Source organism: Brassica napus, chromosome C6, assembly GCF_020379485.1.
Source record: "Brassica napus cultivar Da-Ae chromosome C6, Da-Ae, whole genome shotgun sequence".
Classification (NCBI taxonomy): domain Eukaryota; kingdom Viridiplantae; phylum Streptophyta; class Magnoliopsida; order Brassicales; family Brassicaceae; genus Brassica; species Brassica napus.
The window spans coordinates 30,290,372-30,302,828 of record NC_063449.1 but is presented as its reverse complement, the minus strand read 5'-3'; the positions used below and the strand labels follow the sequence as shown (position 1 = coordinate 30,302,828).

At 33.0% G+C, this 12,457-nt stretch overlaps 1 protein-coding gene across 1 annotated transcript; it reads left to right on the top strand.

The window, feature by feature from the left end:
• Nucleotides 1-4,814: 4,814 nt before the first annotated feature.
• LOC111206912 lies at nt 4,815-7,217 on the top strand. Its single transcript, XM_022704368.1, has 7 exons — nt 4,815-4,937; nt 5,062-5,128; nt 5,300-5,329; nt 5,410-5,432; nt 6,041-6,139; nt 6,232-6,431; nt 7,196-7,217. The coding sequence occupies exons 1-7, from the start codon at nt 4,815-4,817 to the stop codon at nt 7,215-7,217; spliced, it is 564 nt and encodes a 187-aa protein (XP_022560089.1).
• The last annotated feature ends 5,240 nt before the right edge of the window (nt 7,218-12,457 follow it).

Sequence of the window (12,457 nt, the reverse complement as noted above, 5' to 3'; positions counted from 1 at the left end):
TTTCTTTATATAAAAATTACGGAATTGCCTAATGTGGCTAAAGTATATATGAAAATTAATGATTTTGATAATAAAGATTTGATAAAAATTAGTGTATTCTTTATCGTATTTGTTTAATTTCAAATTAATAAAACAAATTAAACAATTACATTAACCATATAATAAAAATTTAGATTTTTTGTATATGTTATATTTTAATTTTTTTCTAAACGACTATAAATTACTAAAACTGTTAAAAGTCTCACATTCAATTTTTTGTGATCTGTGATTTAAATTTTTTTGTTATGATAAAATACAAATAATTACAATTGTTTTTGTTATGATAAGTGTAAAAGATATATATATATATATATATATATATATATATATATATATATATATTAAACTATATACCATATAAAATATATAAATATATTAATTTTGAAATTTACTTTGAAGAAATATTTTTGGTAAAAGCTATTGAACAAATATTGACAACTTAATATTTAAATTTTAAACTTAGCCTTAAATTTTTTTAATAATTTATAAATTACTAAAAATATTAATCACACAATGAAAATTTTGTTATCTGTGATTTATTTTTTTTTTAATAAAAATATACAAATTAAAAAAACATATGAGTAAAAAGTTTCATTTAATATATATATATATATATATATATATATATTTTAATGTCATTTAAATTTAATTATATACCATCTAAAATAGAAAAAAGTGATTGTTTTGATTAATGAAATTTATTTATGTGGTCACATCAATTTAATTATACATGTAATAGTTACTGACTTTTTAGTTATTTAATATAGATTTATTATTTTATAAATATGTAAAAGAACATATAACACATAAAAATAGTATATATAATGTTCGTCATGCGCAAGACGCAGATCTTAACCTAATGTTTAAATACTTTCCGACAGTTCATTTTTAGTTCTGAAAAATGTAGTCCTTCGTTATTTTATTTTTTTCATTAATAACCCCTCCCTTGCATGAGTTGGCAGAGATATTATGTGTCTATGTATGTTGTAAGATTAATGTATAATTAGGGATAAGACCTGCGCGTTGCGCATGGTGAATTTATTTGTATATATTATCGATAATTTTTTTTATATATTTGATCATTTTATTTATACATATACAATGTTTTTTCGTTGTTATTATCTAATTTCTTTCCGATGAACCGGATCATTTTTATTAAAAATTGTGGAACTAAACTATAATTAATATATTATGGATTGATCAGATTGGACATTAAACAAACTATGACACAAAAATCTTATTTTTTTCACGGAACACATTTTTTAAAAAAATGAACAGTATTGTTTCCAAAGTTGAATTATTTTGACATTTATCTTCCATATGGTTTTGAAAGGTTTCAGATTCAACCATCAAATTGATACATGTCATTTTAGTGTTTTTAGTCGTATGGTTAAGGAAAACTTACATTTTTTGTAATTTAAAATCGTTTTAAAAAATTCAAAATATAACATATAAGAAAAAATCTAACATATTAGAAAAATATAACATATAATATTTCCTCATTTTTGTAATTCAAAATCGTTTTAAAAAATTGAAAATATAATATATAAGGTTTCCTCATTTTTGTAATTTAAAGTCATTTCAAAAAAATCAAAATATAACATATAAGAAAAAATCTATTTTTTTTATATGGCTAATGTGATTGTTTAATTTTCTTAATAATATAAAATTAAACAAAAATGATGAAGGAAGCAAAAATTGTTATCAAATATTTATTTTTCATAGTCATTAATTGTCATATATATGATCGTATTAGGTAATTCCGTAACTTTTATTTAAGGAAAGAATATATGCTTCTTATAGTTTGGGTTATATAATGTACCAACGTTATATTTTTAAACTATGGTTTATATAAGGTGTTCTAAAATTCTTTGAAATAGGATTTAGAAGGCATACACAACTGCCACATAGGATGAACTTTTTTAATTTTTACAAAATTCAGGTTATAACTATTTAAAATATCCTCGATGATGGGGATTTCTGTCATTTTGTGAAATTGTAATTGATCTACAATGATTTTGTATATCTATGCTATAACTTGATTTAAAAAAAAAATCTATGCTATAATTTCAAGAATATCTAAACTGATGTTTTGCTTTCACCTAGTAATCTTTCTATTACATTCCACTATTTCTAATATTTTACTATATTATATCTATCATAACTCAGGTTCGAAATTGCGCTAGGCGTAAGTCGGGCGGTGATGTCAGGTCTAGCGAGTTACTAAAAAATCGGAGATTAAGCGGGGATTAATCGGGGAGTAATTATAAGCGTTTTAGTAATATATATACGCTTTGGTAAGTAATAACAAATATTTACCATGGTCTAGCGGAGAGTAAGGCAGTAGGATGTCTGAATAATTCGGGTTTGAATCTCTGTCATCTCAAATTTTAAGCATTTTCGCATTAAAAAGTAAAATTACATTATTACCCTCATCTCTTTAACAAACTTCTCTCTGCAACCCTAGCCGCCGTTCATGAATTCCAAACATGATTTTTCACTTTTTTTTCATTTTTCTTGCAGTTTACAGCACAAAGTTTCAAAATTGTATCGATTGAGGTCAAAATTATGTAGATTATCAAACTGAAGCAACACGTGTTTGTAATACGAAGCACCGATTGCATCATTTCTGCGGTCAACTCAAGACAAAATCGACTCACCGCCTAGCTACTCCGATCAGCTCCTCCACGCCACGGTGACAACACGCCCAACGCTTACCCGGCCGAGATCTCGGCAACTCGGGCGCGTTTTCGAACACGGATCATAACTATACACTCAGTGGAGAAAAGAACTACTGTTTCCTTTTTCGTTTGGTACCATTTAGGTGATGGAAACGACTTTTTCACTAGAACAAGGACAATTTGTAAGAAAAATTCAAGTTAAGAGAATAAAAGTTCTCATCAAAAGATCACACATCATCTAAGAACTAGAATTTAGGATGTCAAAATTTAGATATATAAAACATACGGCAATGCAGATTTGAACTACTAAAAAAAAAAATTAGGATCTTTTTAATAAATTGATGGTTGTGACTAGTCCTAGACTCCTAGTTGTGACTTATGATTAGGTGAAGGACAGAGAGAGATTGTTTGGGGTTTTGGTTCTTTTATTATTCTAAAAAAACGTGAATGCAGATTCTTAATAAAACAAAATTAGTTAAGGGAAGATGACAAAAGAAACAAACTAGCGTGCGACCAACGCCATGGCATGTGGCGCCAAAAGAGTTGTGTTGTTCTCGTTTAAGTTATTAATAAGATAAGTTTAAAACCTGGTATGCAGTATTCAGTTCATAACTTGAGCACTGTGCGTTTTATATTTACAGTTAGTTTATCCCCTATATATTAAAGGAAAAGCACTTAAAAAAATTTCCTTAAAAGTCTAATCTGACGTGGCTTCATGAGAGGTTTCTATTTACAAAATAGCACACGTGTCACTTGGAGAACCTATGTTAAAAAAACGCAAGCTTTAAATGCAAACAAAACTTTCCTTAATTTTTGTGGCCCTTCTCAAACATAACATTCACGTTAACCGGGTGTTATTTTCTTAAGTGCTTATGTTGGTTCTCCAATTCTCCAAGTGTGGTGTTCGATGACTACGTAAGAGGCATAGTGAATTAGCTCTTTGCCAAAGCATTAACAACACGGTCAGCGTTTTGGTGTGCATCAAATTTAAAAAAAAAAAAAGAACCGCTGAATCAAGTAACCTGATAACATGGTTATTGAGATTGAGATATTGCAGAAAGGAACGCGGAAGAGATGGTAAAGGAAGGAGCAGTATGGGAACTGGTGAGGATCTCAAGAGAAAGCCCGACAGAGCCTAAGATGGAATATGGGAACTGAAGAGGATCGCAAGGCGCAATTTAGAGAAGACATAAGTTCTCTTCACAGGACTCTCACTTCAAAGTTAAAGAAGTTAAAACTCGCTTCACGGGATATCAACACGAAGACGCCTACGTTCAGTAAGGAAAGTAGGACTCTGTTTCTTCATGCAAAATTCATAATACATTATGCTTCAGTTTCTTTGGATAGTTCGTTTTTTGTGTAATTTGCTTTGAGTGCCGGTGAGTTCAGCTCCCAAGAGTAGTGTTGTATGCATATTTTAAAGGTTTTGATGTTAACATATATTTTTGGTTGGTAAAGATCAATGCGGTTTCGGAAAATATTTTTCGAGCGCATATGCATAAGTGGTGTGGTTGAGATCCTCCTCAAAACACGGCTCTTTAAAAGTTTGGATGCAGATCCATGCAAACATGTTAGAAAATATATACATAAATTTTTTAAATAGAATGTCTTAAGATTACAAACCAAGCTAAGAGAAGACCTCGAGGTTAGATACACTTAAGAGCTTGACAATCAAAGTATCCTAAGGTACATGCAATGGACTTCACATGCAGATATGTCTCATACAAAAATGAAAAGCGACATATAAACTCTATGGCGTAAGACTATATAGATTGTGTTCGTTTTGTCACATCAATTAATAACGTAACGAGTTTTTGGTAATGTTTTGATTTATGTTAAATGTCAATTTTGTTTATTAGTTAAATCTAACAGACCCAAGTTTTATAGAAAGTTGGTTATATTGCTTGGTCTGGAAGTGTATTTTGAGTCGTAATATATTTAGGATATTTTGACATTTACAATAACTAGGTTCTTGCCTTATTTACAAAGGGTACGTATATTCTAACCTAATCTTAATACGATAGTAAATATATTAACCCTCGCCTCTATTAGTCTCCATCTCAAAAAATAACCTAGAGTACGTTAGACGTTAAGATGGCTAAATTTTTTGACAAGGTTATGGACTTGAGTCCTGCGAAAACTACGTGGAAAATTAAGGTCAAGATAATTCGTCTATGGAGACAATACTCCACATGCGATATTGACAGTATTGAGATGGTATTAATTAATTCAAATGTAAGTTGTTTTGGTATGATGATCCAGTTTCGGAAATCCATTATTATTATGCAAACTTTATTGAAATATATTGGTATTTATATGGTTTTAATGATACGCATGACAGGGGGATACGATTCATGCAACTGTTAATGAGGATGTGGTTCCGATCTTTGAATCTTTCCTCGAAGAAGGTGATTCGAAGATATTCATCAATTTTTCGCTTTCTCTAGCATGTGGCTCCTATCGATTAACCAAGCATCCTTACAAAATTTGGTTCCAAGCCACCACTCGGATTCGACTTTGTGACGATTTCCCATACAGATTGACTGGTTTTACCCATGTTAATTTTCGTGAAATCTTAGACGGAACTCTCAGCCCTGAATACTTGATCGGTGAGTCTAAATGAAATAGATGTTCTGACCATTAACCGTGATCACAAATATTATACTTACGTTTTTTTCTTATTTTGTAGATATTGTGAGTCAGATAGTAGAGGTAACTCATGTTGAAATTGTATCTCTCAATGGGAAGGACACATAAAATATTTCATTACTCTTAAAAAATGAAGAGTGAGTAAAACGATTTAATATAGTTTCGTTTTTATTTTTTAACGATCTACTATAAAAAAATTTCTACTTAACATGCTCACCACCATAACCTTTTATATTTTGATCCTCAGAGATGTTAGGATTCCATTGGTTGTATGGGGAAAGGTTGCACTAGATCTAAGCGAAGCAATTCAACTTCTTTCTGATCGAACTCTCATTTGTGTTATGAAGTTTGTGAAGCTCAAAGTATGGAAAGGTAAAAGTTCTTTATTTTCATGAGGTTTCTTATTTTTAATGATCCTTATAAATATGATATTCTTATACGTGGAAAACATGTTCTTAAAAGATGAGTGAAGCGTATGTAATGCATACAATGTGTCTGCCGTGTCCCTTAATCCGTTTATTGAAGAGGTTGAAGCTTTTGCCAAATTGTAAGTTTGGAAACATTGTTTGAAAATAGTGGAGTTGTATTTGTTTTGAAAATCTTTTATCAGTATTGATTTTCATAATATGATTAGGTTACCAAAGGAAAACATATCTTTGGCAATTGTGCAGTCTAAACCACTTTCCATGGTGTCAATGATGTCAGAGGAAGAAGACTACTTCGTGAAAACGCCACAGAAAACAATATCTGATATTTTGGAGACGAGAAAGGTTTCAGTATTTTCAATAATTTGAGCACCTAATCATACGTTAAGTTATCTTATTGTTTATACATATATACATATCGTGTTTATTTTTTTTAGGTTGAGAGGTGTTACGTGAGGTGCACTATAGCTGCAATTGATAATGATATGGGTTGGTACTATATTAGTTGCAAAGTGTGTGGTACAAAAGTAGATATGTTGCATAATAACGTTCACCCCGGAGGAACCTATGAACTGGATGTTCGTTGTATGCTCTACTGTACTAAGTGCAAAATGCTTAATCCTAAGCTCAAGCTAAGGTACTAATATACACCCGAGTTCCTTTTTCTTGCTTATCAACAATTGTATTAATTCTATTTAAATGTAATTGTATATTTACGTATGCTAGGTACAAGTTGCATTTGGTAGTACTAGATAATACAAGCCACACCAAGTTGGCAAGTTGTTGGTGCTAGATAATATTGCCCTGCAATTGCTCTATCAGCCTTGCTTTAAACCAACGACACATATCACACGTGAAGTATGGCCCCTACTTCAATTTGTATAGTAATGTTTGTTTTGTTTATATTCAATTTAGCCCGTATAACTAACTTACGAGCCGTTCGATCGCTGACTCTGTTTATTTTGATTATAATATGGAACTTACATCTGAGGAGATTAATAGAGTGACTTGATGATGTTTATAAATATTTTTATAATATGAAGTTTACAACTGGCGGAGTTGGAAATTCATTGTCAAGGAATATACTTCTAGAATGTTCGACTTATGTAGTAGTATAAGATTAAGAGATTACAAACAGAATAATAATAAAAGATTACAAGCGAACAAAACTTTAAAGTCGTAAATTTTTAAGAATATTAAAAAAAAATATTTGACATAAGTTTAATTTGATATATACTAGGATATAAAATGAATATAAGATATGTCAAATATATTCTTTTTAATAATATCCACCGAATATCCAATGTAAGCATAGCATTCTAAGTTTGTTATTTTGTATGAGTAATATATATAAGAAAAACTATTGGTTATTCCTAATATATTGAAATTCTTTTATTGCAGGATTCCAAGCATCGATTTCTGAAGTCTCGAAGTTATTCAATCTTATTTTTCCTTTGAATTTATTTTTACAATACCTATTTATATTTAGATCATTCTTTGTATTTGAAAGAATGAGATATGCATATTTATTATAATGGAATTGAGGTTTTTGATTTAAAATAGTTTTCTGATTCTTACTGACTTCTTTGTAGTTTTTATATAATTACTACATAAATTGGCCAATCTATATCCTCCTCATTAACACCCGAAACTATCAATCCAAAACAAACTAATTAATATTCAAATTAATCAGATTTAATGTTTTTTAATCTCGCAAAGTCTAAATTTAATCATTTTATTCCGCGCAAGGTGCGGGTTACTACCTTGTGACCTTATAATTTTACGGTATATATATCCAAACCACAGCTGTGAATTTATGTATAAAGAACCAAAATGTTAACGGGAGCAGCTTGTGTTTCAAAAAAGAAGTTAACGGAGACAGCTAAACAATAAAAAAATAAAAGAGGAGAATACTAGTAGAACACGCTATATATGATTGGCGTGTCTATTTGAGGGCTTTCTTAAGTTTTGTCGCTATCTATTTTGTCTTTTCGATACGTGTGCCTCTCGTTTCCCACTTCTTACTTTTGATTTTCGATTTTTTTTGTCCTCATATTTGATTTCATATTTAATTATTTTAACATAAATAAAAGAACAGTTCACTAATTATTTTTATTTTTTCATTTCACTAATTATTTTTCCCGCTATGTTTTGGATGGAAAGAACAATGCAATTAACCAAGCCGATGAAAAAAAAAAAAATCTTCGGCATGTAGATTTGTCTGCTTATCTCATCATAGACATTTATTAATGAAATTATTTTAATATAATTCATTTTTATAGTACTATCAGTGATTTTCTGGTAAGCACATGGACCGACTAATGTGTTTTAAACGAGCGTTAAAAAAAGTCTTCCCCACTATTACTTTTTATATATTTTGGGAATAAAGTTTCCAAAAGTCGAAGAAGACGACAAAAATTATGTTGTTTTCCTGTCCTCCCTTAATTTGTCGTTTTCGGTCTTGGAAAGAAACCAGGTCTGGACATAATAACCGGAACCGAGAAACCGAATTGGAATAGAACCAAAACCGGAACCGGATCAATACCCGAACGATTCATATATTTTTATATCCGAAATAACCGAAATAAATCAGAACTGAACCGAGAACCGAACGGGTACCCGGATAAATATAAATATTAATTATATATACATATAACATAACTAAATATTTATTTTTAATTTAAAATTCTATTCAAAGTTTCCAAAAATAGTTGAGGATAACTAAATTATTATAAAGTATCCGAACCATTCGAAAGTATCCAAAACTATCCGGATAGATTTATCCAAAATTCCAAAGTAATCCGAAATATCCAAATTTTTTATCTGAATCATCCTAATTATTTGATATTTTACCCTAAATAACCGATATTTTATCCAAATTATTCGAACAACCTGAATTATCCGAACCCGAACCGGATCCAAATGAGAACCTATTTTTTCTGGATATTTTTCGGTTCCTACTTTTACTATCCGAACCGAACCGAATCCGAAACTATCTGAACCGAACCCGAAACTCTCTGAACCGAACCAAAAATAGGTCAAGTAGTAAATGGATCTTCTAGCCCCCTATCTGAACTACCTAAAATCCGAAATACCCAAACCGAACCGAACCGATACCCGAAATGCCCATGCATGAAAGCAACCATCCAACTGTTAATTTTGGGCCTCATTTCGTTGATATAAACTTCAGCCCAGTCCAATTTATAGTGGAATTTGCATGTGAGAGGCACGGCGTTCGATTCCCCGCATCTCCAAGTTATTTTTTTTAAAGTAAAATATATCTGGTAATGCAGTAGTTTTGCCTCATGGTCTGGAACTTGAACAGAAAGAAGCTAGCATTGAAACCCTTAAAAAATTGTCCTTAGACACTATTCCATTTTCTGAATTAAACACTATTTAACGAAAGTTCGTACATAAAGAGTTATTCTTGGGTTCACCCCCTAGGGTGAACCTTTAGGTTCACCAACCAATAGAAAGTTGTCATTTTAAATCTAGTATCTTTTAATTAAGGAAACCAAATAACTTGCAAATTATATTATTTTTTCAAAATAAAATTTAAAAATAAATAAAAATAATATATAAAAAACGAATTCAAAAAAAAAAAATGTTGTCAACAAAACACTAAACCCTAAACTCTAATACTAAACCCTAAACTCAAATCCTAAACCCTAAATCCTTAAGTAAACCCTAAATCTTTGGGTAAAACCCCTAAACCCTTGGAAAAACACTAAACATGTTGTCAACAAAACACTAAACCCTAAACTCTAATCCTAAACCCTAAACCCTTGGGAAAACCTTAAACCCTTGGGTAAACTCTAAACCATTGGGTAAACCCTAAACCCGTAGGTAAACCCTAAACCCTTGGAAAAACACTAAACATTTGGATAAATTCTAAATTATAAATCTTAAACACTAAACTCTAAATCTTAAAAATAAATATTTTTTTTAAACAATATTTTTTTAGAACTATTGTTATTTTTATTTACTTAATTTTTTATTTTTTATTTTAAAAGCATAATATAATTTGGCAAGTTATTTTGTTTCCTTAATTAAAAGATACTAGATCTAAAATGACAACTTTCTATTGGTTGGTGAACCTAAAGGTTCACCCTAGGGGTGAACCCAAGAAAAAGTCGTACATAAAACCCGAAGAAGAAAATATAAAGACAGACGTGTGTACTGATGTGATTTAACAAGTGTTAGCCATATAGTTGATGAGCAACTCATAGCCCTCAGGGACGCGAAACCCAAGACGTACACACTCAGCCAATGCAGGAACATCTGAGGCAAAATCTAGAAACTGAGCCACAAAGAAAAGCAAAACCAAAGATCCTCTTAACGAATGAGAGGCTCCTTGCACGACCCATACATGTTTTCAAAACCGGCATTGTTGTTTGATTGTTTCAGTTCTCTATCGGGAAGGTACTCGGCAGCGATCCCTGTCAATTTGACTAATCAAATTATACATAATTTACGTGGAACGAATCATACAAGTGACTGTATCAACATAAAGCAATCATGAATGTTTTATATCTTTAGTATGACTTAGAAACGAACCTGATGATCCAAGATCTTGACGACAACGAGGAAGAAATCATTGTCGACTTCTTTAAGATCCTTGACTCCAATAACCACCTCTTTCTTCATCTTAGAGAGCTTCAGATCATCCTCAGGGCCAATCTCGATCTCGAACCACCCTTCCTTAAACAATGATGCAGCGTATCATCATCTCCACCGCCATTGTTATGGGCTTTTGGGTTTCAGGCTTTACTTGCATTATAAGTTATTAAGTTTCCTTTTATTATTAGGACTAGATAATTGTTAAATCTCCTTTTTAGTTAAGGACTGGCTTTCCTTTGATTAGCATAAATAGCGGCTTTAGTTTTTGTAAACATGCACCTTGATTATTGAATAAAGATTTAGAAGTTTTCAAGAGCTTTCACAAGCACTGCGAAGAGTATTCGCCCCCCTAAAAGCTTTAACGAGCACTGCGAAGAGTATTCGTGTCCTATCCATCTTGTTTTCGAGTTAACTTCGACGACAAGAAACCAATTCAAAGATCAAACCGTTGATCTTTGAGTTACTTAGCTTCCACCCTCTATCAGTTGGTATCAGAATCAGTATGTTTCCGGATTTTTTCTCTCGTTATCATGACAAAGAAAACGACAGAAGAAACCTCTTCGGACATAACTGATTAACGAGTCCTCCTCGTCGAGATGCAGACTGCGACACAAGCTTCCATTCAACAACAAGGCGAAACGTTCACTACAGCATTATCGGCTGTAACAGATCATCTCGAAGCCTTGACGAATGCTTTAACGATTCGCTTGGACCCTCAAACCTATCCGGTCATTAATGCTCCACTGCAACCCGCGCAACAACATCCACCACCACTTCAACAAACTCAACGTCAGCAATAACAACACCTCCCCCCTCCTCGACAACACTAACAACAACATCAACAAAACCAACTTAGTGATGCTCGAGCTCGTGACATATACGAAGAAGAAGAGGATCATAGGCGAGTTTATTGTGAGGATCTACGACAACGGGATATCATCGACAGTCGCTGGGAAAAGAGTTTCAAAGTAGACATACCTGAATTTCACAGAGGTCTTAAGGGTGATGATTTCATTGATTGGTTGGTCTCCGTCGAAGAAATCCTCGATTTTAAACAGGTACCTCCCACCCGGAGAGTCCCTCTCGTTGCTATGTGCTTTCACGGACAAGCTGCAACGTGGTGGAAACAACTCAAAACCACTCATTCCCGTACCGGAAAAGCTCCCATCCAGTCATGGGACAAGCTGACCAAACATCTGCGTCAACCATTCATGCCTCACAATTAAGAGCGCACTATGTATACCAGACTGCAGAATCTTCGCCAAGAAATCTCGTACGGTGGACAAATATGCAGCGGAGTTTGCACTGCTATTAACTCGTAATGAAATTCATGACAGCCAAATTCAACTGGTGTCACGATTCATTGGGGATCTTCAGTCACAACTTCAAACGGCAATGGCCCAATTCGATCCCTCCACGATCGGAGAAGCTCAATGTTGTGCCGCATCTTTTGAACAACAGTCTCGGTCATCTAACTGGAGTTCCTCGTCCACGTGCCCGCGCTCTCAAGACCAGGCATCCAACACCACTCCTTCTACGACATCAAAAGAAGCGGGGGATGCTTCCACCTCGGCCAGTAAACCTGCAATGCAGGAAGAACAACAATTGCGCCGGTCTGCACTATCAAACGCCTTGCATTGTTGTTCTTGCGGGGAACATGGCCATAGACAGAAGGCATGTCCTCACTCAACACGCCGCAGTTTGGTAATTGATGATGTAGTCGAAGTGGAAGACGTGTACGATTGGCAGGAGGATGACGACCAACCACAAGAGGCTACAGACCACCTTACAGCGAGAGATAGTGGTCGCCTACTAGTTCTACATCGCTCTTGTCTTACACCATTTCGACAAGACGACAAGTGGTTACAGACAAATATTTTTCGGTCTACTTGTACCATTAAAGACCGTATCTACAGCTTTATAATCGATTATGGAAGTTCACGCAATGTCATCTCGGAGGAAGCAATACGTAAGCTTGGCATTCCTAAGGAATCCCATCCCTCACCATACGCATTGGGATGGTTATCGGAGGGAGTAAACGTA

What these genes read in the sequence shown, in the direction of transcription:
- LOC111206912 (XM_022704368.1), top strand. Translation starts at nt 4,815, where the DNA reads ATGGCTAAATTTTTTGACAAGGTTATGGACTTGAGTCCTGCGAAAACT. An exon ending in ATATTGACAGTATTGAGATG is followed by an intron (nt 4,938 to 5,061) that starts GTATTAATTAAT and finishes TACGCATGACAG; the next exon opens with GGGGATACGATTCATGCAAC. An exon ending in CAGCCCTGAATACTTGATCG is followed by an intron (nt 5,330 to 5,409) that starts GTGAGTCTAAAT and finishes CTTATTTTGTAG; the next exon opens with ATATTGTGAGTCAGATAGTA.